General features: G+C 51.5%; 1 protein-coding gene across 1 annotated transcript in view; it reads right to left on the reverse strand.

Moving 5' to 3' along the window:
* Positions 1–12,743: 12,743 nt before the first annotated feature.
* The window catches only part of SOX14 (SRY-box 14), a 7,687-nt gene continuing 4,226 nt past the window's right edge, over positions 12,744–16,204 (reverse strand). Inside the window, exon 2 of the mRNA XM_027703922.1 lies at positions 12,744–12,798. Coding sequence (XP_027559723.1) covers positions 12,765–12,798 — 34 coding nt within the window. The 3' untranslated portion in view covers positions 12,744–12,764. The remainder of the gene's footprint in view (positions 12,799–16,204) is intronic.

Genomic DNA, 16,204 nt, shown 5'->3' on the forward strand with positions numbered 1-16,204 from the left:
AAGGCAAGGGTTGGACTGGATGATCCTGGTGGGTCCTTCCAGCTCAGCCCATTGTGGGATTCTGTGGTTGTTCCCACACCAAATTCATTTCTGCCCTTTGGGCTGCAAGGGCCGGGGCTGCTTTGCTGTTCCCCAGGACTTTTACATCTCTCCATGATCTGCTGGAACACAGAGGCCAAAGATACTGCTCCTGGACACAGAAACCCACCTCCACCTCTGCCCCCCCAGGCCACCTGGGAAGCCTTTTTGCTCCCTCGTGCCCCATCTGTGCCAGGGAAGTGCCCTGGGCAGTGTTTTGTGGAGCACTTGGACACACGTGCTGGTGACAAGTGTGGCACAAGGGCTGGCTCTCGTGGCTGAGCTGGGAAAGGTTCCCTGAGGTTGCCCACGTTGCAGCCCATCAGTCTGTGCCTCCCCATTGAATGTCTCCTGGAGGCTCCTCAGCAGAGCAGGCACGTGACGGGCCCTTCACTGCAGCACTCCCTGCACGCACACGGCAGCACTGACGAGGGGGGTCAGGGCCCTCACCCAGCTCAGGGAACGGGGGCTTTCTCCTCCCTGCTTCATACACAGGCACAATAATTGTGTTTATTTCAAAACCGCATTATGGCTCTTACAGCAGTGCATGAAATCTTCCCTCCTCCAGCCTCCTGGAGCAGCAGGAATGGATCCCTCACCTCACACGGGGTTAATTTTTCACAGATGTTTCCAGTGCCCTCTGAGAGCAGGAGATGCAGCAGTTCAAGAGGAGCAGCAGATCAGGTGGTTCCCCTGAGATGCTGTCACACCTTCAGCTGAGCTCCCTGGCCCTGAGGAGTTCTGTGCTGGGATGGCCAAAGGCTGCAGGAGTCAGACCCCTGTGAGGAGGCTGCTCTTGTGGTGCTTCCTTGGCTCGTGGCATCATCACCAGCCCTGGCCAACACCTAAATCTGGAGCTGCAGACCCACAGAATCCCAGGATGGTTTGGGTTGGAAGGGACCTTAAAGCCCATCCAGTGCACCCCTGCCATGGGCAGGGACACCTTCCACTAGCCCAGGTTGCTCCAAGCCCCGTCCAACCTGGCCTTGGACACTTCCAGGGATCCAGGGGCAGCCACAGCTTCTCTGGGCAACCTGTGCCACAGCCAGAGCCTGTGTGGGTGCACTCTCAAACCCCTCTCCAGCAGTGACCAGGGAGCCACCATGACCAGCCCCCCAGGGACACACCACATGGTCCTGCTGGATGTTCCCTTGTGGGAGTGGAGCCACCCCATGACAGTCTCCTTGGGTCCCACTGCTTCCCATGACTCCCTGAATGCCCTTCCAAAGCCCTGTCACCTTCAGGGAGCAGTTGTGGGATCCTCAGCCTGTTGGAGATGCCAACACTTGTTTTGTCAGGATGGTTCAAATATGGCATGTGTCAAATTAACTACATTTTGCTCAATGGTGGCACCAGCCAGGCCTGATGGGGGCATGGAACTGTGCTTGTAAATAATGGTGTGGAGAGGTAGAAGCTGGAATTAAGCTGGAATTACATCCTTTCAGACAGGCATTCCATGAAGGACAGAATGGAAGGTGCTCAGTGCAATGCTGAGAGCACTTCCACTGCTAAACCCAGCATTAGAACAGCACAGGAACATTGCTGCCCTGCTCTCTGGACTCTAAATGGGAGCTCTTGGAGCCCAAAAAGGTTGGGGGGGGGTGGGGAAAAAATAGCCATTTCCTGGATGCTACTGATGCCTCTGAGGGAATGCAGCTCCCCCAAAAGCAGCAGGTCGGTGTGTGGCAACAAGGGGAACCAGCTGGGACCTCCCCAGCTCCCAGGACATCCAACCTGCAGCAACATCTCGTGCTTCCCTTGGGCAGGAACTGCCTGAGGGACACAAATCCAGCTGAGAGCTGAGCATGGCCAAAGGCAGGGAGAGGAGACTGTTTGCACTGTGCTCCAGGGGCTCTTTTGGGGTCGTCTCCAGCCCCACCTTCTCCAGCAGCACCCACTGCCTTCAGGGACCTGGGGAAACATGGAAGATATGAAAACACATCCTTAATTCCGGTCCTAAACCTGTCCAGAAGGTTGGAATGGAGGCAATCAGTGATGGCATCAGGGCAAAATGACATATTTGCAGTGGGAGGGCAACGGGGGAGGAATTTTTTGGCAATGCTGCTCAGAATCCATGACATCCTCATCAGGAGCATCAGGATTTCTGCTGCTAATTCCCGACACTGCAGCAAGTACAGGGGGGTTGTAGCATTACATGTGCTCTCAGGGGTCAGCTCTCTGGCCAGGAAAGAGTGGCAAGTGAGATCTAAACCTCCTGCTGCCTTCTCTGGGTCTCTGGAGTCTCTGCAGTGTGTCCAAGTGGACTGGGAAGACAAAGGAAAACAAGGACTAGTGGGATACCGCCCAGTGGGTTGGGTTTTGGAGGAATAGGCTGGAAAATAACCTTTCAAACGCAAAGGTCCCCTGCTGCAGAACTGTGCCCTCACACCTCTTACCTGGGAACTGGTTTTTAGTTTCAGCTTTTCATTGATCCAGCAGATGTTGCTGGGTTTGAGCAGATGGGTCTGTGGGGCTTCTTCCCCCTCAATCCTGAAATATTCCTAAGTGAGAGCACAGTGGGCAGCCCCAACACACTTCTCCATAAAGAACAGGCAGTGCTGCTTCCCTAAAACTGATGGAAATTTGCAGAAGTCAAGACTTTTATTTAAAATCAGGGGGAGGGGGAGTGTCCCCACATGAAAATATCCACTTTTTCCTTCCGTGCTTTTTCCAGTTGTAAAGAACTGTGAGCAAAGAACAAATGAGCCCAAGGAGGGTCTGATGAATTGGGAAATGGAGATTTCAGGAGCTCCAGGTCCCTGTGGTCGCTCAGAGTTCTGTGGGGACATCAAACGAGGAGTCAGCTGGGAATTCCACCCAGTCCTGGTGCTTCTGACCTACTTATGATGGGGTTAATTCCAGTGATAGTCATTGCCTGCAAGCTTAGGGACAGCCCCAAACATCCCTGGGTTAAGGGCTGGCACAAGAGCTGAGCCAGGTGGAGCTGTCAGCCCACCCAGCAGGCAGCATTTCCCTCTTTATCCCTGTTCCCATCCCCTCACTCTGCTCCTGTCTCCTTGCAGCCTTTCTGGACCCTCCTTGCTCTGCCTTCCCTGTGTCCTCACACCCCTGTGCACATCCAGCTGGTTCCCCCAGGACTCCTGGGGCATTCCAAGGGGTGTTTGTCCCCACAGCTGGGGGGGGTGTCCAGCTTTTGCTGCAGTGAATGGCACCTGGAAATGCTCCTCAAAGGACTGGGATGGTCTCAGGGCCCATCACTGTGGCTAAATACACTGACTGGGAAAAGGTGGAGCTTCCTCCTGCCTCTTCCCAGCTCTGCTCTCTGGATTTCCTCTGGAAATGCTCCCACTGAGGGAACCAGAAGATCTTAAAACCAAGGAGAGGTAACAGGTTTGCCACTCAGCACAGCAAAAACATGGGAACACACACATTCCTTCAGCACACTGGCACTGCAGGAGGGATCCAGCAACGAAGAGCAAACTTGGGAGCACTTCCCAGGCCTCCCTGTGCAGCACAACCCCCCCATCCATACCATGGGAACAGTGACACTCCCCCCCAGCTGCAGGACATGAACAGGGCAAGGGGGATAATTGTGAATTTGGTGAAAATTTGTGTCCAGAGTCAGTGCCATGTATTAACAAAGTCCATAAATCCCCCAAAGACTGGAGGTTTGACAATATCAAAAGCTCGCTGAGAAATAACCTGTTCCTCTGCTCCAAGGTTCATACTCCAGAGATTGCTTTCTCTGGCTGCAGAGACAATATTTCATGGAGTGGGGATATCTGGAGTGAGCCCTCTTGGGACTTGGACTGAGAAAAAAAATCCCATTCAGTGCAGTGAAGCATTTTATAACTGAGCTCCAGTGCCAGTCAATGCCAGGCCTGCACTCAGCCAGGAGGAGTCGAGGGGCACTGAGGGGCACGTGTGTGGCACAGCCCAGCTGTGCCCAGCCCTGGGGGGACATGGGTTGGTGTTAACTTGTCCAAAGACCTCAGGGCCCCTCATCACACCAGCAAATGAAAGATCATGAAGCAAACAAAAGATTTTGAAGAGCATTCCGATTTTAAGCTCAGTTACTCCAAATTTAAGGCAACAACAGCAATGGTTGTTGTTACTGTGGAAAAGGAAAATTAAATCTGGAGGATGGCACTGGAATAGTTTGTGGGCTGCACTGACTGTTCAGAAGTACAAACAATCCTCTTGACTGCCAAATATTTCCCATCAGACCTCCCTGCTGGGGGGAAACCTCTCTCCATCCAACACTGGGGACAAACAACAAACATTGGGGACAAACAACAAACACTGGGGACAAACAACAAACATTGGGGACAAACAACAAACATTGGGGCTGTTCAGCCTGGAGAGGAGAAGGTGTGGACACCTCACAGCACCTTCCAGGATCTGAAGGGGCTATGGAGAAACTGGAGAGAGACCCTTCATCAGGAACTGGAGTGACAGGACAAGAAATAAAGGGTTCAAACTGAAAGAGGGGAAATTTAGGTTAAATACATGGAAGGAATCCTTCCCTGGGAGGGTGGGGAGGCCCTGGCACAGGTTGCCCAGAGAAGCTGTGGCTGCCCCTGGATCCCTGGAAGTGTCCAAGGCCAGGTTGGACGGGGCTTGGAGCAACCTGGGCTGGTGGAAGGTGTCCCTGCCCATGGCAGGGGTGGAACTGGATGAGCTTTAAGGTCCCTCCCAACCCAATCCATCCTGGGATTCTGTAATTCTGTGATTTGAGCCAACCACTCTCACAATTACAAATAAAAGTCTCTCTCCTGAGCCCTTCTCTATTCACCTTCTGAGGAGCTCTGCACCCTGCCTGGGTAAAAACCACCTCCAGGGAAGAGTTCCCTAATGCCATCAAGCAACCCTTGCACAGTCAGAGGGGAGGATTCGCAGCACCAAACCTGAAGCCTCAAATAGCAGCCCAATTATACTCTTTACTGGTGCAGCTCCAGGAGTATCCAGACAAACCACGGGCAAGCAGAGTAATTTGATCCTGATATGCCTGTCTAAACAGCAGAGAGCTCTTCAGTGCTGTTCTCCCTCGCTTGTTAATTTAACGCTTGATATATAGGAAAAATTAGAATTAAAATGTACCCGGCTGCTTCCTTCATTCCTGATTCCATTTAGGAATATCTCCAATCTCCCCACAAAAAAATGAGCTAAACTGCTCTGAGACATTTGAGAGCCTGTATTTTATTTTTAGACCAGCCTGTGTGATTTAGGATCCTGAAGTGCCAGGGAGTTTGCACAGCTCTGACGGCAGCACCCGTCACATCCAGATCCCAGTGCTGGCACGGGGGGAGAGGCAGGGCTCTGCTGCTCCCAGTCATGGCATGGGTTGGGTTGGAAGGCACCTTAAAGCCCATCCAGTGCCACCCCCTGCCTTGGGCAGGGACACCTTCCACCAGCCCAGGTTGCTCCAGGCCCCGTCCAACCTGGCCTTGGACACTTCCAGGGATCCAGGGGCAGCCACAGCTTCTCTGGGCAACCTGTGCCAGTAGGCAGGCAAGCTCTCCAAGGACCGGCAGGACGTGGACCTCTGCAGGATAACCAGCAAGGTGGGGCTGAATCCCAAGGGACAAATGGCTGGAGTGAGCTGGCTCTGAGGGGACACACGGAGCATGGGCTGCTCCTCCAGCCATGGGGCAGCGAGGAAAGCAAACCAGCTGAGTGCTGTACTGGGACCAAACCAGCTGTGTGCTGTGCTGGGGACCAAACCAGCTGAGTGCTGTGCTGGGGACCAAACCAGCTGTGTGCTGTGCTTGGGACCAAACCAGCTGAGTGCTGTGCTGGGGACCAAACCAGCTGAGTGCTGTGCTGGGACCAAACCAGCTGTGTGCTGTACTGGGACCAAACCAGCTGTGTGCTGTGCTTGGGACCAAACCAGCTGAGTGCTGTGCTGGGGACCAAACCAGCTGTGTGCTATACTGGGACCAAACCAGCTGAGTGCTGTGCCAGCTGTGTGCTGTGTGCTGTGCTCGGGACCCAGAGCCTCCCTCCCCCTTCCCGAGCTCTCCAGCAGCAGCCGTGAGTGAGCACGTGGTGCCTGGAGAAGGTGCTGAAGAGGCTCTGGGAGGCTCTGCTGGAGGCTCTGCTGCACCATCTGCAAGGGGGGAAGGCAAGGACTGCACTGGGCCCTCATTAATCCAGGAGCTGCAGAGCTTGGGCTCCACGTGAGGAAGTGCAAACCTGCACACCCACGGCGAGCCCGGATCCTTCAGAGGCACTTCTGAGTTTGCTTATTAAAAAATCAATTCTTGGGCTGGAGGCAAAACAAAAGAAACCCTCGGTTTAAAGCCTCGTGCGAGAGCCCCACGAGGGGCCACAGGTGAGCATTAGTTACTTGTGCCACAGGGAAGGGAATTCCACAGTACTTAGGGCCCTCTCCATGCTTTGTTTTTGCCATGGCCCACAAAGCTTGGAGAGCCCATGGCAGGGATGGGGGGTGAGGAATGAAACCCCTCCCTTTGAAAACCCCCGGAGTTACAGCTCTGCCAGTGAGAAAATGCGTTCCCTGCACTCACTGGGATGGCAAAGACACAGGGAAGAAGGGAAGAGAGAGAGAGAGAAGGGAAAGAGGCAGTGAGAAAGTTCTGGATTTAATCCAGATGAGCCAAATGCAGGGGATGGAGCCCTGAACAGAGATTTCTGCTTGCCCTGACCCAAACACAGGGTAGAGCATGAGCCAGGCAGGTGTAGAGGTTTGGCTGCATTTTCAGCACAGCAGGAGAGCGGGAGCTGTGCAGAAATATGGACTCCAGAGCCTCCAAACGAATCGTGGACATCACGGGAGAAATGATATCCTGGGAGAGGTGTGGAAGGACAGTGACCAGGGAATGCTTTATTGTCAAAACCTTGCATTGCAAAAAGTGATAAACCTAAGTTGGGAAGATAAAAAAAACAGTGTTGGGACAGATAGGTAAAAAATCTGAGTCAATCAAGTGATTACTCAATCAACTGATCAAGTGTTTGATGGATAAAAGAGAAGGACTGTGCCAAGGACTGGCAACGAGGAAGGTGATAAAAGGAAGGGACAAAGGCTGGGAGAAATGTCTTCTAAGAAATGCCTGAATACTCTACAGTGCCTCCTCTCAAATAAGCAGCAATCCCTAAGCATCCCCTAATCATTCTGGGAATGATTCCACAGTGTCCACTTGCTCTGGGCAGTACTAAATTGTCCAGGAAACACCCATTTTTAAGAGCACTGAAAGTTTTCTGTATTTCTGGGGCAGACACCCGTTTATTGGAGGATACTGCCAGTGTGTGCCCTGAGAAGAGCTGGTACAGCCACATAAAATTATCTCCTGGACATCTCAGCCCGACCTCAATCTGAAGTATTTCCTTCTCTGCAAAGGTAAAGGAAGAGATCCCCAGATGTCCAAGCACCTCGGGGCCTGGGCAGGGCGTCACACTGATGGCCAAGAAATGAGGAGCAGGTCTGGGTGCTGGTGCTGCAGGGAACTGGGGACTGCCCAGGGTGCCCCAGCAGGGATGGGCTTGGCCGCAGAGATCTGCAGCATCTTGTGACGTGGGGAAGGGGAGGGGAAGGAAATCTGTGGGTGTCGGAACACGGCACCAAGTGATCACCACAAGGATGAGCAATTAGTGAGAAATCCAAAATCTACAACTGCTACCTCCTTCAAGCACAGAAGGAGGCCAAGTGGTTAAACTCTACTGGCCTGTGTGCACAGAACTGAGCTCTGCTTCATCCCAAACCAAACACCCGAGCCCAAAGTCCCAACTGTGCCCGGGTCAAAGTCCCAACGACAAAAAAGCAGGAGTTCAAAAAAGCAGGAGTTCAAAAAAGCAGGAGTTCAAAAAAGCAGGAGTTCAAAGGTCACACAACTCACCAGCAGGAGCGTTGGCCCAGGGGATGCTGGCAGGGGATCCAGGCTGGGGGTCCATGAGCTGCTGTGTCACTGGGGCTGGGCACTCTCTGACTCTGCCTCACTCCCACAGGACTGGGGGAACTGGGATTTCTCTGAGTCTGTTCCCATTCCTGCTGGCACGAGGGAACCTCCAGCCTCCCAAACACCAGCTACCACAACAAGACCAGGCTCACGGACATCAAACTCCAAAGTAAAGCAAGAAGGTTTGCAAACCAACCAACCAAACAAACAAACAAGCCTGAACATTTGTAAATACATCACAAATAGATCCGTCCCTCCCTGAACAACGAGCATCAACCACAGAGTCACAGAGGCACAGAATGCCCTGGCTTGGAAGGGTCCTTAAAGATCATCTCATTCCAACCCCCTGCCATGGCCAGGGACACATTCCAGCTAAAACACAGCCCCTCAAAAGCTCTGATGTTAAACACAGCTGAAGGTCCGACTTGCCCGTGGTCAACTCGCGGTTCCCAACGAGCTCCCCTTGCAAAACCAACATGAGCTCAACTTCCTCAGCTTTCTTACAGTTCAAATTCAGCAATTTCAAGGAGCATTGGAAATTTCTCAGGAAAGGTTTCCCTCTCTTCCTTTTCCTTTCTTTCTCTGCTCTGTCACAGCTCCAGCAGGTGCTGCTGGGAGGGATGGAGGAAGTGTGAAGAGGGTGAGCAAATAGGAACCCGTGTTAGGCTCTCAAGACAGGGATGATTAATTTGCAGTTAACATCCATTCCCTTCATTATCCCTTCATCAAAGCCTGACAAATGTGAAAACAACAATGAAAAATAGAAATTAATAGGAGTATTAGCACTGGATGCAACCTGCTATAGATTTAATCCCCACCAAAGAGCATAAGGATGTGTTACATCTTCTTTCTTTGTAATGGCCTCATATCCACCCTCCTGTCCTTGGGCATAAATCTATTTAAATTTAAAGAGATCTGTTTATATACACGTGGGTGTGCGTGTCTGTACATGTGCAGGTGGAGGGGTGGAGGGGAAGGTTTTCTCCTCACTTATCAATTAAGGCTGGGAAAACCACTCAGGCTAAACTAAAGCTCATATACAGTTTGACCTTCTGGATGGTTTCTCTCCAGGCAGAGGCTGCTCCCAGTATCCCAGAAAGGGAAGGGACCTGTGGGACCCCAGTTGGTCCCACCCTGAAGAGGATGGATCACCTTCCTGCAGGAGCACAGAGAGGATCACACTGATGCCACGGAGCATCCTTCTGCCCCCAAGAGAGAAGGCAGCAGGGCAACTCCTCGTACTAATCTGCACCTCCTTCTCATGCTTTGGGATGCAGCTGCTTGGCTGGGAAGGTGCTTTTGGCCAGAACATCCCGGAGATCTCCCGGCGAGGCTGTGGAAAACGGAGGCTCCCCCATTTCTCTGTAGGCATCTCCTCCAGCCCTGCAGCCATTTGGACATGAACATGTGGGCTGGGAGGCCAAGGGGTGCTTAAAAAGTTATGGTAGAGCACGTCCGTGCCAAACCTCTGTAGTACCTCGAGTCAGACCATGTTGCCACAATGGAGTGGAAAATCCAGGATGGGGAATTCTCCAGGGGTTTGTAAACCCTCAAGAGAAAACTGAGGAGCTGTAAGGAAAGGGGGAATTTCAGTCACTGCTGCTTTCCTCACTGAAACCCTCTTGAAAGAAACGCTGTGAAAAGAGCTCCTCATCTACCCTTCAAGGTGACCTGCAAATGAAGAAAAATGGGTTTGTGGCCTTATTTTTGGCTGAGTTACGAAGGCCTGAGAAGTTGGCAGGGATTCGAAGCAACGCTGGGATTTAATTTCTTTCCCCTATTTTTCTATTTTTTTTTAAATTTTTTTTTCCTGCTAGAAATTTAGTTTTTGTCTTCTCTGGCATTCTGTGGCCAAGGAGAGAACAAGTGAAATCAAACCATCACAAGGGAGTGATGCTGGTACGTCCAAGAGAAGGACTTGTAGTCACACCACCTCCAGCTTGTCTCCAAAGGAGGAGAGGGAATACTTTTGGCTGCAGGGGGATTATTTCTAGGTAGAAGAGAAAGCATTTGTTTGGCTTCTGTTGGCCTCCACTTAACTTACTGTTCTAAGGAAATCTTGGGTGAAAGTAAGGCTCTGATAAAGATCTAATTCCCTTTCTCCTTTCACTGCCTGCTGGGGGAGTTCCCGTGTGAGTAGGGCTGGATGGAGAAGAAGGAGAGGTGGAAAAACCCTTGTCTATGTCAGGGAAAAAAATGCCTCGTGTTAATAGCTCACAGGGAAGGAAGGAGGCAGACATTAAAATGCCTGCTTGGAAATTCGGAGGAATTATAAGCAATTAAACACCCAAACCCAGAGGTCTGTAACCTTGCTGGAAAAAAAACAGCGAAGAGAGCCTGGATGTGTTAGTGCAGCTACAGAGAAAAGATAAACCAGGAAAAATAAAATGTGGGCGAGCAGGGAGTGCAGGGCAGTTTAGTCCCTCACAGCAGAGGGGTCTGGGTTGGGAAGCTCTGCTGGGGAACAGCACAAGGACCACGAGAGCAGGAGGACAGAGCTCATCACGGACGGGTGATGGAGACCCAGCTCAGCCCTCGGGGACACAGAGCTCATCAGTGATGGACAGAACCCTCCCTGCCTCCTGGGTGTCCTCAGAGGTGGCCTCTGGTGCTGCCTGCCCTCCCTGCCTGTCCCAGGGTGCTGCTGGCCGGGCAGTGCCGGTGCCACCCCTCGGCTGCCCGCGGGTGACGAGTGGCAGGGACGTGTTTGCAGCCTCATTGCAAAGCTGAAATCATTTGAGCCACCAGGACCTGACCCTGCTCCCCTGGGAGACCCAAAATGTGTCACCATTGTCCCTCACGGGGAGGGTCTGACCTCTCTGGGCAAGCCCTGCCAGTGCCAGACTCCGAGATCAACTCCGAGCACCAGCTGGAGCATCCCAAAAAACCTTTTACGCTGCCCTCAACCCGATTTCCCCTCCAAACACCACTGCCACAAAGGAGCTGGGTCCACACTTTGCTGGGAATGGAGATCCCTGGTTTTCCAGAGGCCTTGTGGGGTTAGAGAGATTGGACACCAAACCCGTCACCAACAGAGACACTCAGTGAGATAGTCTGAAGCATTGCACACACTTGTAAGAGAAAGGGGTAAAAAAAACCTGATTTAACTGAATTTCATTTTTTCATTTTGAATTTTTTAATCTTTGCTCTTGGGGAGATGTGTCCATCGTCTCTTGCTCCTAAAGCCCTCACTTATTTCTATGCCAATTTGATGGCTTTTTTCACCAATCTAAACTTTTCCTGCTGACAACCAGCAGGCTGGATCCTGGCTGGAAGCTCTAGACAAGCAGCGACAGCAAAAGGCTGGGTGCTCCCAGGGCTTCCCAACAGGGATCTGCTCCGCTGTGTGGTCCCAGCTTCTCAAGCTTTGCCCTCTCTATACAGCCTGAGAAATGTGAGGGTGCAAAAAACAACCATGGGAAGAGCTCATGGGATGGGAGACTGAGGAAGAAGGTTGGGGAGAGCATCAGGCAGAGCCCACTGTTGCCCATTTATCCCCTAGACATGCAGTTTGCCTTATTTTACACAGACATCATTTGTAAAATCCAAAAATAAAGTGATTTACTTACCCCCCCGGCAGTGATGCCATGCAGGAGTTCTTGGAGCACCACGGAGCAGTCGGGTGACACCGCTGAGGAAAGAGCTGGGCAGCAGCTGGACCCCTTTCCATGGCCCAGGAGTTGGGGGATCATCCAGGATAAGAAAAAAACAAATTAAGCAGCACCCTGAAAATTGCTCAAATGGGTCATTAGACAAAAGTGTGGGACAGCAGCACAGCCAGGATGGGACCACCTTTGATTTCCAGCAGAAACAAGGATGTGAGTCCCCAACGGGTCAACAGGAAAGGGGAGCCGGGCTGGGCCTCCTCCAGGACCTTCTCCCTTGAGAACCATGAGAGCAACGAGATCCTCCAAAAAGCACAAGTCCCAAATCAAAAGTCAAGCCACTACTAAAAGAAAGACATGAACAAGATCTAAAACTCTGCTACCCAGAGGTATTAAGCTGTTGGAACTAAACCTGCCTTATTCCCGCTAGAGGTTGCATTTTAAGGGAACCTTTTAAAAGGATTATCTTGAGGAACTCTCTTTCAACAGCCTTTCCTTTCGGAGTCCTTGGTGGTGATAGCACTATTAATTGTGCTGTGATATGATGATGTGTTTGTGCAGGTGGGGTTGGGAGCACGAGGCAGGACCAGGTTTGCAGGTTTGCGGAGCGCGGGGACTGCACCTTTGATGTGGCTCAGGGCTGCGTGGGGGACCTGTGCAGGGCAGGGATCCATCTGCCTTGGCACCAGCTCCTTTGATCTGGGGGGGATTGGCTGGTGCCTTTATTTATACCTGGAGTTTTGAAAAAGGCTGGTGAGGACCCTCCGAGCTCCGGCTGAGGCGGCCGTAAGGAAAATTCATGCGGATCTATGTCCGTATCTAGCTGGAGATAAAGACATATATTTTATCTGTATAGAGAGATATTTCCATATCTGCCAGTCTCTCTATTTACCTGCTCTTGACAATAAGAAAAGCAACTTCTTACACAGCTGTTGCTACTACGTTTAAACCAGAAAAAGAAGTTATTCCACACCCCTCCATTTCCAGCCTCAGCGAAGGTCTCCGGGAAATGCCGGATGGTTCAGCAGCCTCCGGCTTTGGGAACACGGGCTCATCCTCCTTGGAACTAGTCCTGCGAGGAAGGGCCGTCATGCCGGGAGCACGGGAAGAAAGAAGTCACCTCTGTCCCCACCTAACGCCCGGCGAGGCGCAGCCACCGGGAAGAGCTCAGCCGGGGGGGGGGTTGTTTTAATCCTCGGAGGTGTTAACGAGAGGGGTTTGCCCTCCAATCACTACTCCTAAAAGGGAAATTAAACCTCAGATTTAAATACCGTCCGAAATGCAAAATAACACAGCCGCGGCCCCTGGATTTGGGAGGCTGGAGGCCGCCGGGCTGACTCGAAATATCAGCACCAATATATGACCCAAAATACGAGCCCCTGCCATCCAGCACCGAATGTGCCTCTCCACTCCCAAAGGACACTTGGGGAAATATTTTCTGTTTAAATCCGAAGGTTCTGCTCCAATTCAGAGGGATGTTGCCTTTGCATGTGCGTGGGCACCACATCTATCGTGCATATCTCCAGCATACGCAGGCTGGGTGTGTGTTTAAATCTGTGTCCGTGCACTTGGGATATATGAATGCTGTAAATATCTGTACAATATGTGTATATTTTTATTTTAGAGGCAGAGAATGAACTGTTTGTATCACAGAAGCACAGAGACGCAGCACATACATGTTGAGCACACAAACTCCGCTCTCTCTCTGTTATATATATATACATATAGACACATATAGAACATCTATGTTGCATATATTATTCAGAGATATACACAGACATTTTTTTCCCCCAACTAAACCATTTTCTTTATCATTTTGCTAATTTGCTCAAAGTCTGTAACATAAAATAGGAGCTGGTGGGGGGGGGGAGAAGGGAAACTTCACTTTACCTACTTCTAGCTGAATCTCATCTCATTTCTTTTTTTTTTTTTTAAGGAAACTTCATTGTATATTCTAGAAAAGTATATTGGTGGGGTAGGTTTACCAGAGGCAGAGAGAATGTGCAGGGAGTGAGAAAGTGAATTGATGGATGGATGGTTAAATGAATATAAATGAACTGATACCTTTACAGGAAAATAACATTTCTTTTCTTTTTTTTTTATTCTATAGATCAGTGGGTTTTGTATCTGTAATTCTTTCATATCAGCAAAGAGGAAATAAACTCCCATGTAAATCATTTTCCCCCCATCTGGAAGCATATTAAAAGCATGCCTTTTTTTTTTTTCTTTTAAGCAGAGCCTTTTTTTCCCCCTATTTGCTTATCGGTTCATCCACCATTACATTTTAAATGAAATTGCAAGACCCCCCTCTCCTCCTTTCCCCCCCACTCCCGCCTCCCAAATTCCGGGCTGATGTCGGAAAGAGGGAATCAGCCTCTCCCATGCTTTAGAATAACTGACCTAGATTCAATTACAGATAGACCCGGCGGAGAGGACGGCACCTCGCTGCCTTCTCAGGGGGCTCTTAAAAAGAAAAAAAAAAAAAAGGCAGAAAATAGGAAAATTAAACACCCCCAAAAAGAGGGGGGGGTAATGGGGGGAGCGGATAAACAGCCGGTTCTCACCGAGCGCTGCGGCCGCCGGAGCATCCCCGGCCCCGCCGCGGCTCCGCAGCACCCGCACCGACGGCGCGACCCCGCCACCGTCCCGCCGCCAGGGCCGGGGGTTGCCCCCCCTCCCGGCCGTGTTTTTGGGGGGCCCGCTTTCCAAAGGACAGCTTTTGGGAGGGGGGAGAATCTCCCGGTTCTCCGCGCTGCCTCCCGGGCTGGAGCGAGGGGACCCCGCGGGAGGAGCGGGAGCATCGCGGCTCTCGCTCCCTCCTTCCCGCCCTCCCCCGGCTCCGCGCGGGGCTCGGGGGGTCCCACGCGGACACCCCCCAGTCCCGGGGGGCTGCGGCCGCACGGGGAGGGAGGAGAGGGGGGGCTCGGGGGCCGCGAGGCGCCTTGTTTCATTTCCAAGTGGGACCGGGGCCGCTCCAGGACGCGTCGCTCGCAAATATAATCTTCATATTCAGTTCAATGGAGTCTCCTTATAATTTACAGCGGAGAGATAAGGCTGGAGGATGCAATGAAAAAAAAATCTGAAGTCATCCTCTCCCCCCCTGTACTGCGCTGCACCTTGGGCAGCGGAGCAGAATCCAGAATCTCAACTTCTCCCGACATATGTTTCCAGCAGATAAGTAAACAATCTGGACGTGAAATGAAAATTTTAATTAATGCAGTAATGCTATTACACCTCAAGTGTGCAAATCCCATTGCCTTGCACTGTGACAATGGGTGGGGAGGAGGAAAGAAACCAGACAGACAACAAACCACAAGCAAATTCTAATCTGGGTTTTGCTTTTCACTCGGCTCCAATTGTTTTCATAGTTTGTTTCCTTTGAATTAATCTCATCCTTATATTTCAATAATTACCAGCTACTCATCTCTTCCCCTCTTTCTCTCACCCACTCAAAGAGCCGGTTCCCGCTCCCTCGCTCTCCTCTTTTAAATTGGGATCAACCTGGATTTAATTTCGGGGCTTTTAGGCGTACACATGTTGCCTTGTTGCAGTGTGGACCTGCACAGACCCTGCACGTTATTTCTTGTTTCGCTTTCCGAACGCGGAGCGTTCAGTAATAATGAAGTATTTTTGCCCTAATAAAAAAGGAAGGGAAAAAAAAAAGGCAATAATAATAATAATAAAGGCTGAGTTGTCCCTTTGATGTTGGTAAAAAACACCCCAACTGGAACAGAGGCGTGTGAAGGGAGACGAGAGAGACGGGATGGTAAAATTAAGGACCGAAAGAGGAAAAAAAAAAATAAAAAAGGGTAAAATACAGACACATCCAAAGCCCCGAGGCCGCCTCGCTCCGGAGCGCGGAGCAACGCGGAGCCCTCAGCCCGCGTCCTCCCGCGGCGCCGGCTCCTCCAGCCCCCCGAGGGGACCGGGAGGAGCGCGGGCTGGGCTGGGTTCAGCCCAATATTTTAAATTTTAAGCGTTCTGAAGGATTTGATGATGATTTCTGAGGGAGGCGGCGAGGACGCTGCGGTGGGGGAACCCTCCTGCCGCTCCTGCCCGCGGGACCCGCTCCCGGCGCAGCCCCTCGGCGGCCCCGCGGGGTCCCGGCCCGGCCCGGCCGCTCGGGCCGCGGGAGCGGAGGAGGAGGAGGAGGAGGAGGAGGAGGATGTGTTTCTGATCACCGCTTACTTTTAAACACTACAATCAAGGAACGTAGCCAGGAGGTCGGGCCTGGAATAAAACCGTAAAATCAGAATCGCAATCTTTTTGATGTTTCAAAGTCTCTTTGAATGCCTTTGATACACTCAATAGCAAATTTACTGGGCTATTATCACTAATAAGCAGAAATAAGTAATATCTCTCAGAGACTTCTGTGGGCTTAATGTGTCCTTTAAAATAAAGTTTTTTAACATCACTTAATTCCCCCTCTGTCTGTCTCTCCTGCAGCAGAGCTCCCTGGCGATCGCACGGCTATACCTGAGCCAGCGAGGGCTCTCCCGGTCCCTTCGCCCCCTCCCCGAGTTCTTTCCTCTTCCTCTCTTATTTGTTATTTTGTTTAAAGGAAGGCCCGGGTGGGTGATTTTAAGTGTCTTGGTGGTCCTGCAGGCAGCACTGAGCCGAAACGGAGAGGAAGAGAAGAGAAGA

This window comes from Neopelma chrysocephalum, unplaced genomic scaffold (assembly GCF_003984885.1).
Source record: "Neopelma chrysocephalum unplaced genomic scaffold, ASM398488v2 Primary Assembly neopelma1_252, whole genome shotgun sequence".
Classification (NCBI taxonomy): Eukaryota; Metazoa; Chordata; class Aves; order Passeriformes; family Pipridae; genus Neopelma; species Neopelma chrysocephalum.